Source organism: Aplidium turbinatum, chromosome 1, assembly GCF_918807975.1.
Source record: "Aplidium turbinatum chromosome 1, kaAplTurb1.1, whole genome shotgun sequence".
NCBI classification, from domain to species: Eukaryota; Metazoa; Chordata; class Ascidiacea; order Aplousobranchia; family Polyclinidae; genus Aplidium; species Aplidium turbinatum.
In genome coordinates this window covers 58394298-58417825 of record NC_137472.1, presented here as the reverse complement: position 1 = coordinate 58417825, position 23528 = coordinate 58394298, and the positions used below count along the sequence as shown (strand labels likewise).

At 38.0% G+C, this 23528-nt stretch overlaps 1 protein-coding gene across 1 annotated transcript in view; it reads right to left on the bottom strand.

Annotated features, from left to right (window-relative positions):
* LOC145784000 (E3 ubiquitin-protein ligase HECTD1-like) overlaps positions 1-23528 on the bottom strand; it is a 48018-nt gene extending 24490 nt beyond the window's left edge. The window contains exons 1-23 of the mRNA XM_082595759.1: positions 23324-23528; positions 21854-22088; positions 21152-21256; positions 20358-20480; positions 19899-20020; positions 15820-15976; positions 15450-15508; positions 14680-14906; positions 13796-13872; positions 13106-13328; positions 12551-12698; positions 8117-8303; positions 6568-6820; positions 5735-5986; positions 5186-5361; positions 4696-4845; positions 4216-4363; positions 3783-3928; positions 3510-3634; positions 2840-3023; positions 2119-2255; positions 865-1034; positions 52-205 (exon numbers count right to left, since the gene is read on the bottom strand). Coding sequence (XP_082451885.1) covers positions 52-205; positions 865-1034; positions 2119-2255; positions 2840-3023; positions 3510-3634; positions 3783-3928; positions 4216-4363; positions 4696-4845; positions 5186-5361; positions 5735-5986; positions 6568-6820; positions 8117-8303; positions 12551-12698; positions 13106-13328; positions 13796-13872; positions 14680-14906; positions 15450-15508; positions 15820-15976; positions 19899-20020; positions 20358-20480; positions 21152-21256; positions 21854-22088; positions 23324-23463 — 3698 coding nt within the window. The 5' untranslated portion in view covers positions 23464-23528. The remainder of the gene's footprint in view (positions 1-51; positions 206-864; positions 1035-2118; positions 2256-2839; positions 3024-3509; positions 3635-3782; positions 3929-4215; positions 4364-4695; positions 4846-5185; positions 5362-5734; positions 5987-6567; positions 6821-8116; positions 8304-12550; positions 12699-13105; positions 13329-13795; positions 13873-14679; positions 14907-15449; positions 15509-15819; positions 15977-19898; positions 20021-20357; positions 20481-21151; positions 21257-21853; positions 22089-23323) is intronic.

Genomic DNA, 23528 nt, shown 5'->3' with positions numbered 1-23528 from the left:
AACTGCCGCTGCAGATGCAACAACGATTTTGAAAACGCAAAATTATCTCACCCTGGTTCGTTGAGAGACGTATCGTCTACGTGAGTGGTCAGGTTGGTCCACGTCTGTCCGTCCTTGGAGCCTTGAAAGAACCAGTTCCTCAAGGCAGACTTATTGTACCCTCTAGAATGGCGGATTGTGTAAGCGGTGGGTAGTATCCACAAGCCTGGAATAGAGATAATTTTTTCTCACACGTCCGGCATGTAAGTAAACACTATTATCGAATATTTGATTGAAAGTACATTGGAATGTTAATGCGAGTTTGGAAATGCTACGATTATTTGCTATATGATGATTTACGATTATTTGCGACGTTGTGGTTATATTATAACCACCAGAGGAGCTTGTGAGCTATTGATACTTCAGAGTAAAATTGACTTTTAGGTATTGTGACTGTGCCAAATTTTAAACTGATCATCCTGCTGTATTTCGATACGAACCACGTTATAACGTTCGCAGATTTGTCGCTTCTACCTTGACATATATTGTCGTTCGCTGTAGTGGTCAGAAAAAAACAAACTGAACTGAATAAAACAATAATTCCAAAGCAAAATAACCGATCATTCAACACAAAATAATCGTCATTGAATTGTCCTAATATTTGAATGGCGCTGTTCTTTTGTAGCACACCACACACTGCGAAGACTTCCGATCATTGTCCAGTCTGGACTATGTTGCGGCCAGTCATCTCGGTACTAAGAAAGGCTAAACTTCATGTTTTTTTTTGTCGTATCCAAGTTTATACCTGGTCGTTGAAGATTTAGATTAAATACGCGGGAAGCTAAGGAAGCCATTGTCGTGTAATTTTAGTTAAAATCTACCCACCGAAGTCCATTGAGATCCACGATTTTCCACCATCGCTCGTGTGGCAGTTCATCGGTGAAGTAGACCGACTAAGCAAGTCTTCCAGCTTCCCATACGGCAGGCTACGACCGTCAGAGGTGGTGATGTAGATCAGGCCATGCAGGGCTGGGTTCGTCCATTCATAAGCACTTCTACGATGCAAATACGTCCAATATTATATCAATGTAAACTTATGGCAATGGACTGAAACTAAATTGCGTTTTTTTTGCATTTGTCTTGTTGAACTGTTGTAATTTACTGGATGGATGATACATGTTCATTGTTCATGTATTTCTTGAATTTTGTACCAGTACATAGTTGAAAATCGTGGCAGAACACCAGTTTCAGATTGAGGCTTGCAGCTTTTGATTTTAATATTATGTAACCATCTATTTAAAATAGAATTTTTATGCATGTTGATAATATCGGAGTTTGCTTTATTTGTTCGTTTTGCATATTTTTCTAATTTTCTTTTTTACATGTGCTAGCTGAAGAATGAAGATGCTATTTTACTATAGCGAAATCGATTCTTAACTTAATAAATTACACTAAGAGGTTAAGATGGTTTGATTGTTGTGCAAATGCCAATATTTGATGAATGCAAAATAGCAGTACCAAAAGTAACATATAAAGAGTATATTGTCAAAGTGTCTACCAACTATGAAACGCATAGAAATCGGTGGTGCATGACCAACATTAGCCACGTGGATCGTGAGTGGGAGCTGAGGAAGTGCCTTGCCAGACCCGTCCTACCACGACATCCGGGAAATGAGAACGAATAAGATCTAACAGTGAGGGTATGGATAATAACAATCTTCGCTGTCTTTTGCGGCCTAATTATGTACATTCTATGTGTTCAGTACAAACTGCAGGAAAGAAATTAAGCAAGCGATTTATATATTGAACATCAAAGCCAAAAAGAGAAGGAAAAAGCCAAACATCAATGAAAAAAATAGTCAAAAATCATGACTATTATAACAGTAAAGCAACTATATTTTTTGTCATATCCAACCTTACGCCGGGGTTTGCAGATTTACAGCTTAATTTAAATCTTCAAAACCCGGCGTTACGTTGATCTATGTGTCCAACTTCAGCCACGTCTTTGAGTGTTCTGCCAGAGACACAGTCGAATGCTCTTGAGCGGTGTCGATCCAGTGCCTTTGAGTGCCACACCAGCGTTCCGATCACTTGGCCAAGCAAACCTGAAATAAAGAACAAAAAACATGTTCTACAAACCTCCCATTGGTTCCAATCCAATAGACAATCCCATTTTCATCAAAGTCGCTCGTGTAGTTCAAAGTGATGCTGCCCTCCCTCGCCTTGCAAATGTAGTTGTGCTGGCTGAAGTCGTGGTCGTACCATTGCTTTGAGACCTGAGATGTTGGAACGACGTTAAAATACGTTACAGTCACAAAAATCCAGTGATCAGGTCTGATTTAATCAAAGATTAGTAAGATTGATTGGTTGCGAAAAAAATGTCCCAGAATTCGCTTATCATTTGAAAGTAAAATAAGACCCTCCATGGCCTGAGTCAACACATGTTGTCGATGTGTGGAGGCTTGCAAGCTCCGAGGAATCTTATCACGCAAGCAAGGCCATGCAACTCCCATACTTGATTTGACTACAGATGAGCTACCAGACCAAGTTTGACCCCACCTTGGCATCACCGCCAAACGAAACTACTACTACTAAAATAAGAACCTTCTGATTATCACAATAAGGGTGACACAACCTGCCAAACAGAAATTTTTTTACATTGATTGTACGATTGCACGTCTGCAGACGTTGAATCAATGTAAAAAATGACTGATTTGCTGCCTGGGCTATTACAGTTTTCAATGAATGATAACTGTTCGCTCTGCTAGGCATTGAACACTTCTTGTAGTATTAATTGTTTAGAAATCTTTACATTTAGAACTCATGCTCATACTTTCACTGATCACATTAGGGAATTTACCATCTTCAACAAGTGGCGCTCCAAATCCTGCACAGTTGCTAAGGTTTCCATCTTCAGGTTTCGACCAGAGTAGTCGATGAGGCCTTTGCTGGCTCGGCGTTCAACAACAAACTTGAGACGGCGACAAATCAGATGCAGACTGCCAGTGAAGCTACCTGGGGTGTCGTAGAGGTAGACAGGAAGCCTGGTAGATGACGTCAGAGTTAGCAACTAACCACAGCAACGAGTGGGTCGTTAGACCACAACCCTCCAACCAAGCATTCCCAGACAGAAAAATCAGCTATTTTTACATTCATTTAACGTCTGCAGACGTTGAATCAATGTAAAAATGACGCATTTTGCTGTCTACGTTTGTACGGAAATTATACTAAAACTTAGCTAATCTAAACAGTACAAAAGTGGATTCAACAAATGGACTAAATTATCTGTATATCCTAGCTTCTGCCACTAAAACATGCCTTCTGTCACCACTGCCAGGACAAATATATAATAAAATCAATAAAAACTTGAACATATGAACGTCTACACAGAACAATATCTTCGTGAGGAAGGTGAAAGTTAACAATTGCTACTGTATTTCGTTCAGCAGTCACTTTCGAATGTAAATGTATCCGTTATTAGCGTCTACACTACAGCCTGGAGGACTACAGTCACATCTTCATCAATTTACCTTTCAATGGACTCGAGCACGGATACTAGCTTCCTTACAAGGAGGCGCACAGGAGAACTTTCCACGTTCAACAACGTATCTTGGAAAATCTTCAACCGCGTCCGCTGGTTCAATGCACTCGATTTCTAGAAGAAAAAGTTTATGTAATTGGCCTCGTTTGAGAGCTAACCAAACTTTTGATTATAAAAAACAAAAAGGAAAACACTGTGGTCCTGAACTGAAAGATTTGTAAGAATCAATCAAAAGTACAAAGCTAATCACCGCATAACTCACATCCTCCGCTAGAGTAGAAAGAAGAGATTGGACCAATCCACTGCTGTAGATGTCGAACGGAGAGAGGGTCTTCTCTTCTGCCAGCAAGGTCTTCAGAGTTGTCAGAGCGTTCTTGTATGTTTGTGCGGCATCCGCGGCACTATGCTCTGAAAGAGAATATAGTCAAAAATAAATATGCAGAAAGTTTGTGACGTTACAATAAACGAATATAAAGCCAGAAATGAAGTCTACAGTCAATTCGAGTTGCATACTGAACGATCGTGCTAAACTAGAGGAACAAACAGATTCGAAGAGTCCAAGCCAAACAATTGATGCAAGTGCAATTGGCATAAAATGTTATCAAAACCGAGTCCAGATTTCCCATTTTGAGGGCTCACTAGCCCAAGCACCAATGAGTCTCGTTAATATTAGTGAGAAAATAAGCATCCCTCACCGAAGTCGCCCGTTCCGCATGACTGGTCAAGCATGTCGACTATCCTGTTGAGTTGTGCAACTACACTTCTAGGAGCGTCACTGATATTCTTGAAGTAGTTGTCGTAAAGATCCAAAGCAAGCTTGCCGATCTTCTCTCTTATTTCGTCCTACACATTCGGAATATCGTTGAAAATTCATCGTGCTGAGTTACTATTTGTCCCAATTGCAAAAAAGCAGGAAAACTGATGATGATCATTTGATATTAATCTGTCCATAAACTGCACTAGCATGGTTGCATCATAGTTTACCAATGCGGAATCACTTTTAAAAATTGTGCTAAGACAACAAGATTCAAGTATGAAAGTGCCACACGAAATTAATACCATTATTAAAAAAAAAAAAACTACAATCCCGTAGCTATATTTTCATCAAAACGATGACTAAAAACACTAAATTTACATTTGAAACTGTGCTTGTTTTCGTTAGAATAAGAGCCCACCTCTTTGGTGATTTGGTTAGCTTGGACTTTTTTGGTGATGGATCCGGTAACAAAGTCCATGGCAAGTCGCACCTCGGGTGTGAAGGAGTGTCTAGTGCCCCGGTTGGATTCGAACATGAAACCATTCATTCCCTTCTTCAAGATGGTGGCCTACACAGTAACCACAGTGAACAAAACGTCTACCGGATAGCAATGAAAGAGGCTGTGAACTAAAAAAGTTTCCAAGCGGGCCTTATTTCTGACATACTACCTTTGTCTTTCTGTTTTAAATATTAACTTTATGTTTCACAGCAATCGTTTGTCAGGTTATTAAAAACCAAAGACGAATAAACAAATGTGGGTGAAGGAATAATTTAAGATTTGAGGTCCTCCAGAACGTCAGACTATCAAGATTTCTGTTTCCAGCCAGAAAATTAACCATTACGTTGAATCACGTTGAATCAATCTAATGTAATGTAAAAACCGGTTGATTTGCTGTTTGGGAAATCACCTGTTGTCCGTCTGTGTTGCAGATCCTAACTTCTTCATCTTTGTTACAACACAACGTCCAATTTCCTATCAAGATCTTGGTCGGGCCAGGCTTGGAGAGAACTGGAACTTTACCGCCATCTAGCGCTGCATCTGCGTAAGCTCGTTGCAGCTTCTCCAAGAATTCGCTTCGACTTTCTGAAGTATTATGAAGAGCACAATAGATTTTCATCGTTTTTTTTATTCCTGCTAGAATCCAATCTCTAAGGTAGCTACACCAGCAGCAGATAAATCACCGATTAAGGAAGTAAGTCCGCAAATTATTATTTTTTTATGTACCAACCAAAATTTGCTGATGAAAATCGACGATTTATTGATGAACGGAGGAACTTCGAGCCAACTGATCCTCTATAACCAATCAGACAAGCTTAATCGGTCTCTTAAAAGATCCCAGTTGGAAACCAACATTAAGTGCTGCTCTTGTGAGAAACAAACGCAACACAATGCGGTACAGCTTGTTAGAACGTCATCGACAACATATTGATAGATGACATTTTCAATCACATCCCACCTGAACTATCACTGCCTCCTTCAGGACTTCCGCTGGAGTACATGGTGGATAACTTGCCATCAAGGATGTACCGGAACCACCCGTTGCTGCCGTTGGATAACTCAATGGCCGCAGCAGCACTCCACAAATAGAGGCAGTCTCTGCCACGGGCCAGTGTCCAGGTATCGCACCAGGCGTAGAGCACACCGGTTTTGATGTACGGAGCATCCGGGAGACCGCTGGAAGATTGGTTGTTTGACGAAGCGATTGAACCTGAGCGCAAGAAAGTATTTATAATTTTACCCTGCACGTTTTTGTTGAGAAAATTGGCAAGATGTTGAGAGAAAATCTTGTTATTCGAACAAACCGGTCAGAGAGCCTTCAAGTGTTTAGAACCACATTCAAGCAGTGGATGTGATTGTAAGGACTATTATAAAGTAATTGCTGTATTGGTTTGATAAATGAATGTAGATCACGCAAACAGAAAAAAAGCGAATGAAAACTTTGCTACACTCTATATATTGTATTTTGAAGTTAAATTATGTTGAATCTTAAAGGGGCTAAATGCTAAAGGGAAGCCGTTTTTACTTCCATGGAAACGAAGGGTTTACAAAAAGGTTTACAAGATATTAATTCGTGCTTACTTTGCGATTTGGCAAATTTGATCGGAATAATACATGCAATGCCAAGGTTATGTGAGCCATCGATGAAATCAATCACTATTGTGCAAACTTAACGTGTGCAAACTCAGAAAACAAAATCCATTACTTTACATTACATTGATTCAACGTCTGCAGACGTTGAATGAATATAAAATGATGGATTTTGCTGGCTGGGAAGCAACCAACGCTCACCTTCGGTTGTTCCACTGCCCCGAGTGGATTCCTCAGTTTTCAAAACTTTCTTGTCCCCATCAGCGGACGGAACTGGGCCAGATCCGGCAGAAATCTCTTTGGACATATCGCTTTTATCTTCGCATTGACTGGCAATGGCCTGCACCTTATTCGTGATCCAGTCGCGCGTCAGAACGTCGACAAACAATATCTTCGATTTGCTCATCAACGCTTGGATGATCTCCAGCGCCGCCATGTGGCCATCATCGTCGCCCTGTTGGAATTGTGCCCCTTCAGTAACCTCAACCGCTTGTTAGCAAGACATCATTTACCGTTAGCGTATTTGTAATCTATAGGTTACTGCAGCAGACGGAGTGTTTTGTCTGGTAGACGTATTGAACATACGGCAATTTTCTTTATAAACCAGCCGACTGTAGTCATTTAGTGTGACCTTTCTAGCACTCAGCCAGAGAGTTGACTCTTACTTTGTTTGGTAATTAAAGAAAAAAGAGCAATGGCAAGAGTGATAATCCAACCCACGTCATCGAAATAGCTACCTTCTTAACCCTAACTCCAAACCCCTAGGCCACGCTGTCGACGGCGAAACGTTCGCTTAATTTAGTTTGTATTAAAAACGTTTCGAGAAAAACGCTCACAATATCACGTGCATGTAACAGTCTATCTGCTACAGCGACCTGCAGATTACAAATACGCTTTTAAACACAAGTTGAGGCAATAGGTAAAAAAATGTACTAGCGCAAGTGACAATAGTGACGTAAGTGAACATACATTACAATGCTAGCCAATAAATTCTCTTAGTTCATAGCACACTTCAAACATGTAGTTCACTTCATATTTGAACTTTTTATCACTTTAAGATCTTAATCTAGTGAATATTTAGATTACGGGGACGCGAAGGAAAAAAAAGTGCGTGTCGTCTTTCTTCGTGGCCACCTTCAGGTGTGTCAACAAGTGTCTTGCCAAAGACACAGCCATGTGCTCTGACTAAACCAAGAGTCTTTCATGTGTCTGCGCATGGCCACCTAAAGATACGGCCTGATTTGTCACATTTTGCAGAAATTTCCAGGTTTTTCTAACTTTGGGCGAACGTTTAAATAAATTTTTCTAAAATTTAGATTTTTACGCTTTCTTTATTCTTTTCCCCAGATGACATAATAGGTTTTAACATTCTCACATGTTGAAAAACAAAGAAAATTTGATTTCGAAGATTTTAGTCAGACTGTTAATTTTCAATAACAGTTTGATTTAGCGTTTTTCAACTTACTTTTTCTCATTTGCTACTGCTTCCCCAAGGCAACAAAAAAGTTTTATGTCATTAGGAAACCGCAAAAAGTAAAAACATCTCAAAAAATGTCAGTAAAGCACTAGCAGTAGCTGTAATCAAAATATGCAAAATGTGACAAATCAGGCCGCATCTCCAGGTGGCCATGGTCTGCGTTATCACAACTCTTCAGCCAACACGTAAGTAACAAATATAAGGATGCAACAAGGTGGAAAAATCGCTCTAACGAAAACACATGACTTCGCAACAAGAAGTGATCAAACAAACCTCGTGGTCTAACGCAGTGGAGACTACGTCAGCAAAACCTTCCACAATATCACTCCTATCCTCGACGGCTTGAGCTATCTGAGCGCTGGTGGCGTAGGTAGTGACGCGACGAAGTAAGGACAGAGCATTGGCGGAAACAGAAGGAGACACGGCAAGCTGGTACTTGTTCAAGAAGAGAGGAAGTAACCTGGAAAAATACTTAACAATGAAAAACAACCGGAGCTAACTGGTTGGAACGCCAGTTCAATTTTATCAAAAAATATAGAGGCCAAAATGTTTGTAGATACTGACATCATGAACATTTATGTTTGCAGCACTGAAGTTGAAAACAATGAAGTTTTCAAAAAGTTTGCTAAATATGAGTTAGTAGAAACAACTTGTTCAACAAGAATACCGACCAAACGGAAGTCGAAGAAGATCAAATTCCTCGAGTAAATGCTTCAAAAACAAAATATGCGTTGAAGAATTTAAGTTTAAACAGTCAAATTTGAGCTTTGTGAATGGTGTGAAATTACTACTCACAGACATCTACTTTCACCACCAGTGGATGTATCAGGGGTCCCACTCAAAAGTTTCCTATTTTTTTTATGATTTTATGCCAAAAAAGTCAAAAATTTTATGATTTTTTATGAATTTTTTTGGTTATTTTATGATTTTTTTATGATTTTTCATCAAAATTTTATGCTTTTTTTATGATTTTACATCAGAGCTCGATGTTTTGTTATATTAAATTTTTTAAAGTATTTCTTTTTACAATTTAAGGATAAAAAGCGATTACGGAAAAACAATCAATGCAAGTCATCACGTCAAACCCAACATAGGCTACAGCTTTTGAGTGGAAGTACAAAACATATAATAATATACTGTAAGCTTGTTATTCTTTACATTATTTCAATATGGTTAAATTGTTTAGCTCAGTTCAGAGCAAGCTGCACTTTAAAAATCAAATCAACGCAACAACAGACTTGCGAAGACATTGGGAATAACCAGTAGGCTACTTCTAGGTTCTGCAGAAATCTAACTTATCATAATTCCTTTGGAACAGACCTGTTAATCAGTATTTGCTGTGGCTTGATCTTTCTAGCATGGCTCATGTAAACCAACTTTTTAGTAACATTACCGGTACTCAAATGGTCAAACTGAATGTCCAGATCACCCTGCTTTGCTGAGTGCCGTAAATCAGTTATTATATTATTATACTCTTACTACAACCAGCCTAAAAAATAAAGAAAATGAATATGTAATGTGTGAAGAAAGTGAAATATGTGATGCAATAGTGCTTTACAATAATTGAAACAACTGTTCAGGAAGCTGCAATACCATAGTGTAGAACATGGCTAGTTGGCTACTATGTCACTTAATTAAATGCAAGAACAGTAGAATACCTAGTTTCAAATAGCTACAGACCTATATTTTAACACTAATAGGGGCTTTTCTAAAATACGAGTGGCCACTATATATGGTTAATGCAACCCAAAGCTGATCTAGCCCTATTTCAGATCTTGAACCGAGTCATGACCTTACTTTAAATAAGTTCAGGCTTAACTCTAAACTTAAAATAAACCTCCATAGGTATCATAACCAATGATCCTTACTCGACTAGTGGCCAAAGTGACCCTATGAAAAACTATAGCGGCCATTCATAGTATAGTGCAGCCTCTTCACAACACTGAATTGAAAAATGATAGGATAATGATGATAAAATTTCTGATAGGATGATGATGATAAAATTTCTGATTCTGAAGTACAAAACACCTAATAAGCCATACTAGATCAAGAAAATGCAAACAAAAACTAAGAGAGATACCGATTGCAAGTCAGCATAATTTAGGCTACTTCACTCTCACAGCAAGGCAGTTGAAACACGAACAAAATAGAAATAAAAGAAATAAGACTGAAAATGGCGTTCGTTCAATTTCAAAGTCAACTTAACTTGTTGAGACAAAGTTAATTGGTAAAGAATTCCCTTTTACGATCTTTTATTTTTAATTTCAGTTTGGAGCCTACAGCATTAGCAAGCACTTTCTCACATTTTCTTTTACGATTACGGCGATGTCAATTCTTGCTTCAGCTGCTTGAAAAACTTTTCGATCCAACGCTTTGTTTGACAATGCCTCCTGAAGCTTTGCATGCCCATCTCCAATAATTTCATCAGCAGCTTTAATGCTTGCTTCAGTTTTTTTTAATTTCATCTTCAATTTTTTCGATTTCCTTTTGTTTTTCTGCCATATTGTTGGCTTCAACAGTAGCCTGAGCACTTTCTTTCTCTTTTCTCAATTTTTCTTCAAGACCTCTTTCCTGCTCAAGGTCAGCCATATACTTTGTATGAGCACCCTTTTAGTTCTGAAACTAGTGTTCTGTTAATGGGAAAGTTTACCTCATCATCATACCGATTTAGTTCACCTTTCACCATTCTCAGTGCAACAATTGTGATTTCTTTAAGAGAACTTCTATGTGAATCAATCAAATGTTTATTAATGGAGAAACTTCTTTCAGGACTGGCATTACCATGACTTAATGTTAGAACATATTTTGCAAGACAAAATAGTTGCGGATATTTTTTTTATCCCAGCATCATTTAACAGGCCTCCAATTTTTGTCCAATAATAGTCAATTCTCTTGTAGGAAGACACTTTTGGTAGGGGTGTTACTGTTAAACCATATTTGATTAGTGCTTGAGTCCAGTAGGAAGATTGGGAATTGGTGTAGCTATTTGTTACTTTCAAGATCAGTCTTTTTGTAAAACTCATCTAGAATATCCTTAGATTGATACCATAACCACTGCAGTCTTGCCTTATCATAAAGCTCTTCTCTTAAAACAGATGTACATCAATTGCAAAAGCATTTGCAGGACACTTTTTAAGGCAATTGGAGACTGTCCAAGTTAGATTGACGATAGAAGTTGTAGCTCCAACATTATTTCATTTTTCTGGGTACAAAAATTGGGTGCAACCTAATTCGTACTCTAAACACTTCGTACCCTCATTTCGTACCCTGAAAAGATCAAGAGAAAAAATTAAAAAAAGCCTAAGTGGCTGATCGCAGTATCGGCAATTTTAAAATTTTCCTCCTGAAAAGATCGAGATTGCATCCCAAAAATTGTGCCTGCTTAAGAACAGATGAATGGAATGACAAATGATGTAAAAGGTAACTTGTAGCAACCACAAAAAAGTTCAGACAGTCAGATTTAAATTTCTTGTCAGCTTCAGTAAGGACTGCAATATCACTGACTAAAATTTTTGCTCGTGTTCCAGCATCAATCAAGTTCAACGGCTTCTGAAGTTCTTTGTGACATCAAGCAAAAGATTTTCTGACTCTGTGGATGATGTTTTTTTGTTGTTGATAAATTTACTAAACAAAGCCGTGATCAGATAGCAGATTGCTGAGTAAAGAATGTGAATCAGTGGCTCTTCACATTGGAATAGGACTAAAAACCGTTCAAAGTCACCAGAAGCAAATGATACAAATGAAATATATTCAATCAAAGGATCTTTTAATGCTTCTGAAATCCTTTTGTATCTCTGGGTGGATGCAATGTTTGACTTGAAGTTTTTTTGCTGAGGCAAAAACTGCAGGAAATAATGTCAGAAGTCCCATTCAAGATTTAAGGACATGTCCGCCATGAATTTCGAGGCCTGAGTAACACATTGCTTGCAAATGGCCTCAATAGTTTCCTTGCCTAACCCTACGCTTTTTCCCAAAACATTGCTGTCAAATTATCCTTTCACCATTCTCCCACAATAACTGCAATGTCTTGAAATCTTGTCAGCGTCTACTTGTCTAGCCTATGTCTAATGACGTTTAAAACATGCAATGAAAGTATCTAGCTACGATCCTTTTCTAATTCCAGCTCCACAGGCAACGCTGGACTTGATTACGCAACCACATGTTATCCTAAATCAGTGCATTCAACAGACGGCGTCACAATCGTTGCACGAATAATTATTCTGTTATCATGGTTGGAACTGTTACACATTACACTATATCAATTTTTTGATTTTTACATGCTCAGTTCTCCATCACAACTAAATTTTATGATTTTTTATGATTGTGTCTAAATTTTATGCTATTTTATGATTTTTACCAAATCAAGCAAAATTTTATGATTTTTTATGATTTTATGCCGAGTGGGACCCCTGATGTATTAACTTTATAAGGCTATACTACGTTTCTAAGTCAATGACGTACTAATATATCGAGAATATTGTTGTTGGTATTTTCTTTTTGTTTATTCTGGGCAAGTTAATGAGTAATGACGGATTGAATCGACATGCAATTCACACAACACTTTCAAGTTAGGACACTTACTTTTTAATCTGGATACTCTCAACTGCGAGAAGCATGGCGAAAGAACTACAAAACTAACGAACACCTGCTAACCGGGACAACCGCCAGGTTTCATCCACTAAAGGGACTAATGGACGACACACTTACTTTTTAAGGTAGACCGGTATCATCTCTGGGTCCCCTTTCGAGTTGGTTTTGTCATCGTCTTTGGCTTTGTTAGCTTCGGCGTTCGCCTTCTTCTCGTCCAATTTCGCTTGTTTCCGTTGGTTCGCCTCATCCGATCGAATCCACTCCTCTGATCATTGAAAGAAGAACAATGCAATGCAAAATATCTACCCATCCTTGAAACTATTGGAATTCGTAATCCTATCTCGCACACTGAAGTAGATTGGTTCAAGTAAGGCCAATTTTGTTGATTAACCTCGAAATAAAAGTGAAATTTGGCATGTTTGCAGCTCATTTATAAAATTGTCTGTAGAATAGTGGCAATGAAAAGAATTCTCGGTGATAAATATTTCTGAATTTACACCACCACTGTGCCAACTACTTCTTGTTCAACAGTTGGAATAGTTGTCACAAAAAAATGGATCACTTCATCCAAGCTACAAGAAGTTGGCAAACTGGTCCTATGCGTGCACAGTAAATTTTAATGACTATTGCTATCTGCATGATCCACCTCACAAAGACAGAAACTTAAGTCACCTGGGTTATCCAGCAATTTCACAACCTCGCGATGACCATCATCGTTCCGTTCTTTTGCTTTCTCAAGGGCTGTCTTGCCTTCTTCATCCTTGAGAGAGCAGTCAGCGTTATGCAGCAGCAGCACTTTGACAACTGATGGTCGGCCAAAGCAGGCGGCATAATGCAAAGATGATGACCTTTGACCCCGGTTGACGTCAGCACCACGATCGCAGAGAAACTCGACCTTGAAAAAGAAAAAAAATTAAATGTTTTGTTTAACAATACACTAGCAATAGATTCAATGCAAAGATCATTGCTGCAGAAGTACGCTGTACATAACACCATGGCCGTTGAGAGGATAAGCTGGGTCCGGTACGCGGTTTTGTAATCTGCAGGTCGCTGCAGCAGATGGAGTGTTTTGATCGGGTCCCACATCGAAACACTTCTGAGAAAAAAAACACAATATCCGAAAAATACAAGTTGGTTTCGTCAAGTTCCCGGGCCCTGAAATCATCCATGGACCCCACTGTCAACGCTACTGCGTAACACTGCGCATACAAAAAAGAAAGATCCCCCTAAAGTATTTTAAAATTGTCTTGAAGAATGAGTCAAAACATAAAAACATTCCCTTTGCAATGACTGAGTGGATTTTCGGCTTCGCATTAACAAAGTTAAAGGCAACGTATCAAGCAATCTATATTAATCACAAACCATCTCTTGTGTTCCAAATGCTGACGCCCAGTTAAGCATAGTCTGGCCTACGTCATCCATAAAATTGACGTCATACGCTGAAACAATACAAACAAGAAACGTCATAAAAGGTTACTTAAAACCGGCGTCTCATATGATGTATTTTGCTTTCGATAAAAGGCCGGGGTTGAAAAGCTATGTTATAAATGTAAGGACAAGGTGTAAGTATCTTTGAAACCTTAGTAAAAATAAGACAAGTTAAAAAAGGACGTCGCAGTCACTTAAACGTTGTTGCCAAACAACTGCTCTATTCTTGTCTTAAAAGTCTTTGGTTGTTATCCAGTAGTGCCACCAGCCTTAAGAAGAAATGAAAGCAAACGATTACAGTATACTTCACAAAATGTTTATTTAAGTACATATCACAATACACTTACTAGAACAATAACTTCATGCATGTAAAGAAATTATTCTAAACCTCGTTATGAAATTTTGCAACATACAAGTAACTCTGGATATAACAGGAAACTTCAGGCAATGATTCAATATAAGCCAGTACCACACTCAAGAGCACAACAGTACAGAGCATAGACTAACGAGGGTGTGGCCGCACAGCACAGTGTCATTGTGCCAGCACAGTGCCAGTGTGGCCGCACAGTGCCATTGAACATTCAATGACTTTTGGTATCGACTAGTCTAGACCAGTATAGTTGATTTTAAAATAAATTTAATTTTGCTTCATTGATCCGCGAACTTTCAAAGGCTGCAGTGAAAACTCAGAGACTGACAAGATATGACATATATAGAAGTATAATAAGCAGATAGACTTGAGGAAAAATTGCCATGTATCCCAACCTGAAATGCAAGAAAAGTGACAATGTATTGCAATCAGACTTGATCTAACTAACCTCCGCTTTCCACAGCATCCACCAAAGTATCAGTTTCCTTGCTCCGAATCCAATCTATGAGTTGCCGATGGGATCGCTCTCCATCAAAAAACTCCAACCTACGGATACCTCCAGTGACATTTCGTCCGGATGCAAATAAGATGTTGCTGTGCTTAGGAAGAGCTTCTCTTCCCTCGTACAAAAGAATTAGAAGAAGATCGCAAAGACGCATGGTGTCCAGACAGCAACTGAAAAGAAACGCAAAAAATAAGATTCTAACAGCTCATGAGCTACAGTCACTATCAAACCATGGAATTTGAAAAAAGGGTTTATGGACGCAGTACGACACGCATCAGTGATGACAACTATAGCAGAATATTAGCCAACCCATGAGCAAAAGTATGCTGGTTCTTTAGCTATTGATAACATGCGACCGTGATACAACTCTGTCTTGGCAGACATTTAAAGGCATGCTTGAGGGTGGAAGATTAATTTTCCTGCCTTCCCGTCCACTTAATCTAACTCTTCAACTAGACTACCGGGCGTAAGCTTGAACAATGGACACGCCGATATAACCAATGGTAATAAATTGCAAGTTTTCCAGATGAAAGATCTACAATCAGTTATTATCTTTCAAGAGAGAGACGACGTTATAGTGGCACCAATAATACTTGGCGCATTAAAAACAGCGCAAACGATACCATGTGTGGAAGCCATAACGTTGTATATTACGGTGCCAGGTAATACCAAGTTTCCCGCAGTACCTAAACTTAAAATTTAGAATAACTTACCGCTCATCCCCTTTCATGGCGTCCTCAACAGCGTCAGGAAGATCTGAGCGGAGTAACTCCTAAAAACACATTAAATTAGTATGACTATGAAGAACAATCAGTCGATCAATGCCTTGCTGTTTAACTCCAGCCAGCGTCGTAAACCAACATCGCCGATCTCGTAATGCGAAAGACCTTCGTCCCAGAAAATCAAACAAGAAACAAACAACTTTAGATTAACGTTTGTTTTTAATGTTTAGGATTAAACGTTGAGTCCGTTTTTATTAATACTTTTGCAAAGTAATAATATGAACTTAGAGCAAACACTCAATGCCAGACCATGCCAATTGCCACTTTAACATAAAACGCAGACAAAACATTCGCCTCTTACATGTGTTATTGAATCTGAGCCTCTGCATAAAGTGGAAAGGAGGCTGATGACTGTTGTGATTCCAAAACTATTCTTCAAATCTGGGGTATTATTCTGGTTCCCCCCTGATGATCCAGAGGTTGGCTTGCTGGAGGGGTTTGCAGAGCCACTGCCACAGCTAAAAAAATGTTTAAGTAAAACGACCGCATTGAGACAAGTCAGGTCTCAGCAAGAATACGATAATAAATAACAATAACTTAATCGAATACACGAGATGGTCATATATTAGGCTATGCTTTATAGTTTAGCCCTACAGTATTCTGAAAGCATTTTAAAGCAATCAAGTTCTACATTAATAAACTAAGACCCACTACAACGCAGTAATGCTATTTAATTATGTTTCCTTGTGCTACATTTCACTTCAAATTAGTGTTAATAAGGCCACAAAGTGTACCGACAAGTTCCGGATTTTTAAGCTGTGTTTAAAAACCAAGCCCGATTCAACTCCAGTAACTAGCCCCATGGCAAAGATCATGGCGCTAAAATAAAAACAACAACAAACGTAATCAAATATACCAATAAGCTACTCACTACACGTAGCATAACCAAGTCCGCTTGAAAAACTCAATAAAATTCCAAAATAAACCGAATTAGCTCACATCAATATGTTTATTAATTGCCTAAGTTTCAGCTGACAAACAAAATTATCACACAAGAAAATGCAAACTAAGAAGGTCAAGTCCCAAGAGAAATTTCTGTTTTAGACAAGCACAAACATAGAAGCAGCTTTTAATGCTGTTGTGTACAAACAAGACTGTGTGTTACGCTAAATCTTAAAGGACATTTCTTCAAAGTCATCAGTTCAACCATCAAGGTAAGATACAAAGCATATTTATTGACAGTGGACAAGGTCAACAGGCTGGCAATCCCTCTAAGCCTGGTTAGTCACATGGATTAAAAAGTAACAAAAGCTTATGCCGCACCAAGGCATCGCACCAAAACATCTATCCAGTCGAGACAACAGCGCGTGATGTTAAAACAATTGTCAATGAAAGACGTTTAAAACACATTGATGCAATGTCATGATGCGTTCTTCTGGTGTAAACGTTTTGTTGTATGTTTAGTTGATTTACAGCAACGTGGTCCTGTGTTTGTCATGCTAAACGGGTAGTCATTACCTGAAGAAGTCAGTCGTGTCTGATTGATAAAACGTCCGAATAAACGCACATCATCATCTTACACATCATCTTGTGATAGTTCAGCTTAGTTTAGATCAGAAAGACGTATCATGTTATCGAACTAAATGCCTGGTGAACATTCTGAACAAGCTCATTCAATTTTTAAGAAATGGTTATATATCATATATATATTTGACTTTCAAAACTTTATGAAACTTTACATGGCAAAACCCTTTTATAAGTGAATGAGAAGTCTGAGACAGCACTTCGCAGACAACCAAGCCTCTGACGTTAAATTTTAATAGCACAAAAACAAGACTAATTGGGTATTTCGAGTGCCATCGTGCTTCCACCAGATCACGTGCAGCCCAGTGATGACGCCACAATGCATAGCGTGGTTTCACTATGGCTTGGTTACTAAAGGATTTGTTGACTCACAAGCCAGGCTATGATGCAACTCTTAATGCAACAGATAGCGCAATAGTTCCAACAGCCTGAAGCAATTTACTGTATGTTTCACTGACCACAAAATCTCACACATAATCCCATGCTCTCCAACAAGTGAAATCATGTGTGTATAACCGTATATATTATACATGTGTGTGACGTGTGTGGTGTGTTTGAAATTGAACAACGTGATCGAACACCATCATCATCAGCTTATCGAATTTGACTAAGTAAACCAAAGTGTGAGACACTGAGACAATGATAATTAATTAACCTAACCATTCACTAGCCTATCAATTAACAAGAGATTAATGTCACAATGTCACTATTAAGTAGAACACATTTAGGAACCTAAAAAGTATCACCACCAGTTATAACATTGAAATATCATAGACAAAATTGAAAGCAACTTGATAGTCCTGATTGAATTGCATAATTCAAAAACAATACATCAATAAAAAGATAACTACATAAATTCGAACGTTTTCAACAAAACTTTCTGCCCTCGTCAGGAACTTAATTATCTTTGAAATAAAACAACAAATATTCGTAAAAGTTAATAATAAATGACTGAAATTAATTACAATCTGCACTGAGCTACGTACAATCACAACTGAAGAACAAACACAAAAGGTGTTTGCCGAAATCGTTCGGATTTACGTATTTATATTTTATTTTATGAATATGTATACAATACATATATATTGTTTTTGAATTATGCAGTTTAATCCCATCAAGTTGCTATCAATTATCTGTCTATGGTATTCAAGAATTATCTTTCTACCAAGGCTATATATACTATATACATTATGATATACAATACATTGAAATATAACATTGAAGGGTCTGCTACTATTCGGTGAGTCCGATTCGGTGAGTTCCTAACCTCTAACCCTTAACCCTAACCCCTAACCCCAAACCCTAAAACGGCAATGATAATTAGGCTACGGTACCCGATAATTTAAAAAAAAAAATAAAAAAATCCCCCTTTAAGGGATCGGACTCACCGAATCGGACTCACCGAAACGGGCCATTCCGAACATTGAAACAGTATATTCATTTTTTAATTCCAACAACCAACAGTTTTGACTACAACACAAACACCCCCAAAGAAGTGCATATTTAAATGTACCGTACTCTAGATAAGATTTCACATATTTATGCTGCTGGTTGACAGAACTCAAACAATCAAGTCTAACCACCACATGTCGGCTGCATAGCCGAGTGGTGAAAACACTGGAACGGCCATCGAAAGGGCGCCGGTTCGACACCGCTCAAGAGCATGCGGCTGTGTCGGTGGCAAGACACTTAAATAAAGGCATGCCTGAAGGTGGACACGGAGATTGGCATCCTTGCCTTCCCGTCCACTTAATCTAAATCTTCAACCACCGGGTGTAAGCCAGGAGACGACAAACAAAAAAACCTGGAGTACATGGTACTGCAATATTATGAATATGAACCATACAAGCTCCCACAACTTCGTATTTTGTTTAAATCAAGCGAATTAAGCCTCGAAACTGTCCTGAAACGTGAATTTTAAATAGAAGGTACAAAGACACAATATCAAACAGCTTAGCAACAATGAATAATTGTGGATTGTGCCCAGTGATTTTGCTAAAAATGATTGCTTGTGAATGGAACGTCTGCCTGTGTATGGTAGCATTAAATTAGCGGATAGTGACAAAATTGGCAAATTAACAGATTTGTTAAATGGTCAATCAGATTTGCTTCGAAAACACAACTGACATTTTACAACTTCTCTCAAGATAGCGCACATCGGAACTCGTGTCAAATTGGCCTTTAAGCCGCAATCAAGCACGTAATCACATGAAACAGTTCTTCTTTTACAACAATATCTAGCACACATAAATGTCACGTTGGCCATGTAAATGCGGACTCAATTGTCTTTAAAAGTTTCTTGTCATTACTAGCCATGTCCATTGTCCATACAAACGTCATGAATTTCCGGACACGTTAAAAATATTGAGATGATAACACTTTTGTTTTTACGTTTAAGCAGCTAAAACAAACGTTAAAAGATGTTATAGAACGCGACAATACGCTAGAACTTTGACGTCATTGAGTAATTGACTTTAGCAGACCCTCATAATAAATGAAGTGATCTGAAGCTTGTCCAACAATTACCACCTTTCGGTGCTACTACAGCATGAGATCTGCTGCTGCATTATCCATCTGCCCGCAGATAACATGCTATTACAACCCTTACATGTTATCATTATTATCTCTAATAATCCATTCCCTTAATTTTACTGTACATGGGCAGATCAGACAGCATATGGCAGTAGATATCACGCCATAGCAACCAAAATGTTCTGTCTTGACAGCACGGCAAGAAAAAACTTTACATTATAACTTGCAAAGTTACAGTAACTACATTCATCAGTTTCACAAATACACTTTCTAAAATTTTGCCAATGATAACAACGGTATTTCAGTGATAATAATGATACTCACCTGGAAAGTCTCTTTATGAGTTCAAAGGTCAGTCCGTGAGCGTTGAGGGGGGCAGGGTCAAGTCCTTTTCGAGTAAAACGGTCCGCGAGGGAAGCAAAACACCTGAGAGCTCCATCGGAGACCTATGGACAATCAGGTCATCTTAGCAGCAATGTAGAGAAAAGGATAAACAAGACCAAATTATTGGCAACTTGAAAGGTGATAATCATCTCCAGTGGTAGCAATGATAGCCTGTGCACTACAGTTTGGAAGCATATGGGTCATGGGAGAAAGTTTGATTGTTTTTAAAGTTAATGGGCAAGTAGTTAACAAAGAAAAAAAACAGAAACAAGCACGTGCTTTCGTGCAAAACACATAAAGTTTGTTCAGTTTCTTTATAATTGGTACTTAAATAATTGTAGAAATTAAAATGCTTACTGCAGTAATTAATTTTTAGATTCTTTCAAAAAATATGCTTACATATGGATCCTCGGACTGCAGCAGCAATGACAAGGACTGAACCGAATCAGGCAGAGTGTCACAATTTAGTTCAATCTTTCCACATAATCTTGTCACAACAGCCATGCATGAATGCAGAGTATCCTTGCAAAAGAATAATGAAGTGTCAGTGCAATGTAAAAATTTAAATTGTTTATGTTCTGCCTTCATAAAGAGACAAAAACTGCACAGTACTTCTGACTAGCTCAAACTCAACGATAGGCTCTACGAGAATCAAAGGTAACTGCATCAAAAGGTATTAAACAGATCACATGATATGGTAGAAAGGCAAAGTGCAAAAAAACTAATTTTAAAATACAGAAAGCAAAAAAGACGAGCCGCAAGCATACATTTGTCTGTTCAAAAGTGGATTGTGATGTTTTATGTACAAGGCTTCCAAGATCTTAGTTTGATACTCAGACCTGCCTCTGGACATGATCTCAAATTGCTTGATAGAAACGTTATTTTGGCATTCTGTACTTTCGATTCTGTACAATCCACTTTTGAACATGAAAAGCTCACAAAACTTTCATCAGAACTTGAACTGCTACACTGAATGAAATTTTAAGCCAATACGGTCCTTCAATAATATTTCACTTGTTTACAATTATATTATTTATTCAAAGTTATTTGTTACAAAGTATATATACATACATCAGTACTATAAAGTTGGTTTATTTAGTACAACACTTAGTATATGGCAATACACTTGTGCCTCATTGGCAAGTTTACTATATTTTACAAAACCACAAAGTAACATTTTGACACATTGATACCTTATGTATGACTTTATCGCAATTGCAAATAAAAGCCAAAATAGAAGACAATCCGCCTGCTTCAAAGACAGCACCTGGTTCCCTCGTGCAAATAAATTCCAAAACCTACATAAAAACGTGAAAAAAATGGTTAGCATTCAACATATTTCATACATCGGCGTGAATTAAATGGATTCCTAATTGTATGTAAAAAGGTAAAGGTAGTCCCATACTATTCAAGTGTCGGGTATGAGAAGACGAAATGGCCCGTTTCGGTGAGTCTGATTCGGTGAGTCCGATCCCTATTTGGTGATTTTTTTAATTTTTTTTTTTAAATTATTGGGTACCGTAGCCTAATTATCATTGCCGTTTTAGGGTTAGGATTAGGGGTTAGAGGTTAGGAACTCACCGATTCGGACTTACCGAATAGTAGCAGACCCATGAGAAGATAAGGTTCTCATTGTACAAAGTCTTCGGCACTAAGGAGAGTAGGGTGACCAGTTCCTTTTTTCGGCTGCCTTTCCTGCAGCAAACATGCCTACCCAATTTATTATACCCCAGGTAGAGGTAAGTGGTGTTTTCAACAACCAGATGAAACCGGGAGTCGAACCATGCTTGCATAATTGGAAAGCAATGCCTTATCAGTTACTCCATCCCACTTATTGTATGTACAAGTATATAAATAGTAAGCACTAGTACCTATAAATACATAGCATATAATACCTTGACACACTGCTCTGACAAATCTCTGCTCGTTCGATCATCAGGGTTAACACATACTAGTCTATTGCATATAGCTTTGATCGCTCCTTCCACAGCAACTATCCTTCTTGTGCATTCAGCGGACACGTCCAAATAGTATGTTACTGCTCGTGCTGTTACTTCAAGTACATTTTCAGGGGCTGAATCATCCAAAAATATTTTGCATAAAGCCGGAAGAAAACTCCGTGGTGGGCACCTTTGTACAAAACAAAAATTGATACTTCAAAAACAGGATTTATAAATATCAGACCAAACCTTATAGAATAACTACCACCTCAGTTTTGCAGAGTAAACTAAAATGCACATATCACTGTACTATACAATGACTTAAAGTTTAAGGGCACTCAATTCGTCACATTTTTTCCAGCGCTTTGTAGAATCAGCAGTAAGTTGTTTGTTCCCCAGGTCTAAATATAAAAATTGAACTCAACAAAAAATTAGGCCTGGAGACATCCCATTTTGAGGAAAATTCAGTAGAAAACTTGTTTGTGGTTAGTTGGATACCAACATGAAGGAAATCAGTGAAAAATTTGAAAAGAAAACGCAATTTAAGGAAGCATGGATTTAGGCAAGCTATAACATTAGTGAAATCGGCAGCTTTTTTTGCTTTATAGAAATCTAAGATCTTCCCATCCAGACGAATTGGTAAAGAAAGCAAAGAAAAGAAAATTTGCAAAACAGCATTTTGCCCTCCTAAATGTTTTGACCACGATAGTTGGCCCAACCTTCATTTTGAACCTCGACCAAGACCCAAAGAATTTTCTATTGTAGCCCAGGCTTGGTGCTCCACTCAGGTCAGGAAACTTATTTATGTATTTGAACTCAAAATTTAGAAGAAAAAGAATCAAGACTGTAATTTTTTGTAAATTGGAACTCTTTTTTGTTTGTTTAAATTTATCTTATTGTACCGAATTTGTGAATCTGTGCATCAGCCTAACTGCATGATTAAGCAGTGCTGCCAGACTTCTGACAAAAATGTATTTGATTTTTGAAAATCCTTTAGGAATTTAAACTGAAATTGATTAATTAAAATTTATTTAAAGAAGTAGTATGGTATGTCTGTATTTAATTGTATCTGTGTATATTTATAATACTTATTTTTTCTAAACTGTGTGGTCACACTGAGCCGGCTTCCTGTAATTTTTACCTTGCTGAGTCTTTTAGACATGACATTTAATTTTTTTAAATGCGTTTAAAGTTTTGCTAAATGAAAAGTTCAGGAAACTTGTCACTTTTTAAATTTCTCTTGTGTGTAGTAAAGTTTAATTCATGTGTTTACTTTGAAGTTTTCTACATGTTTGTGCCAGCAAAGAAAAAGTAAATTGAATTTATTCACAAAGAAATCAAAGGCAAAATCTCATTATATGAAACTCAGGTAAGATTTGAAGACAAAGTTTTTACTTTTTATTCACATTTAGACAAAACTCTTACATTTCAAAGCATCTGTCAACATTATCTGACATAAGCAGCAACATGCAAAGTTGTTCCAAAGCAATCAGTTGCATATCGCGTTCCTCCCCAACTCCCATCTGCAGCCATTCCAATAATGTGTCTGGATCCACATCAGCCATGGTCAATAAACAGGGAAAAATGCGGAAAATATGTGGGTAGAGAAAAATTAAAGTTGCATATTTCT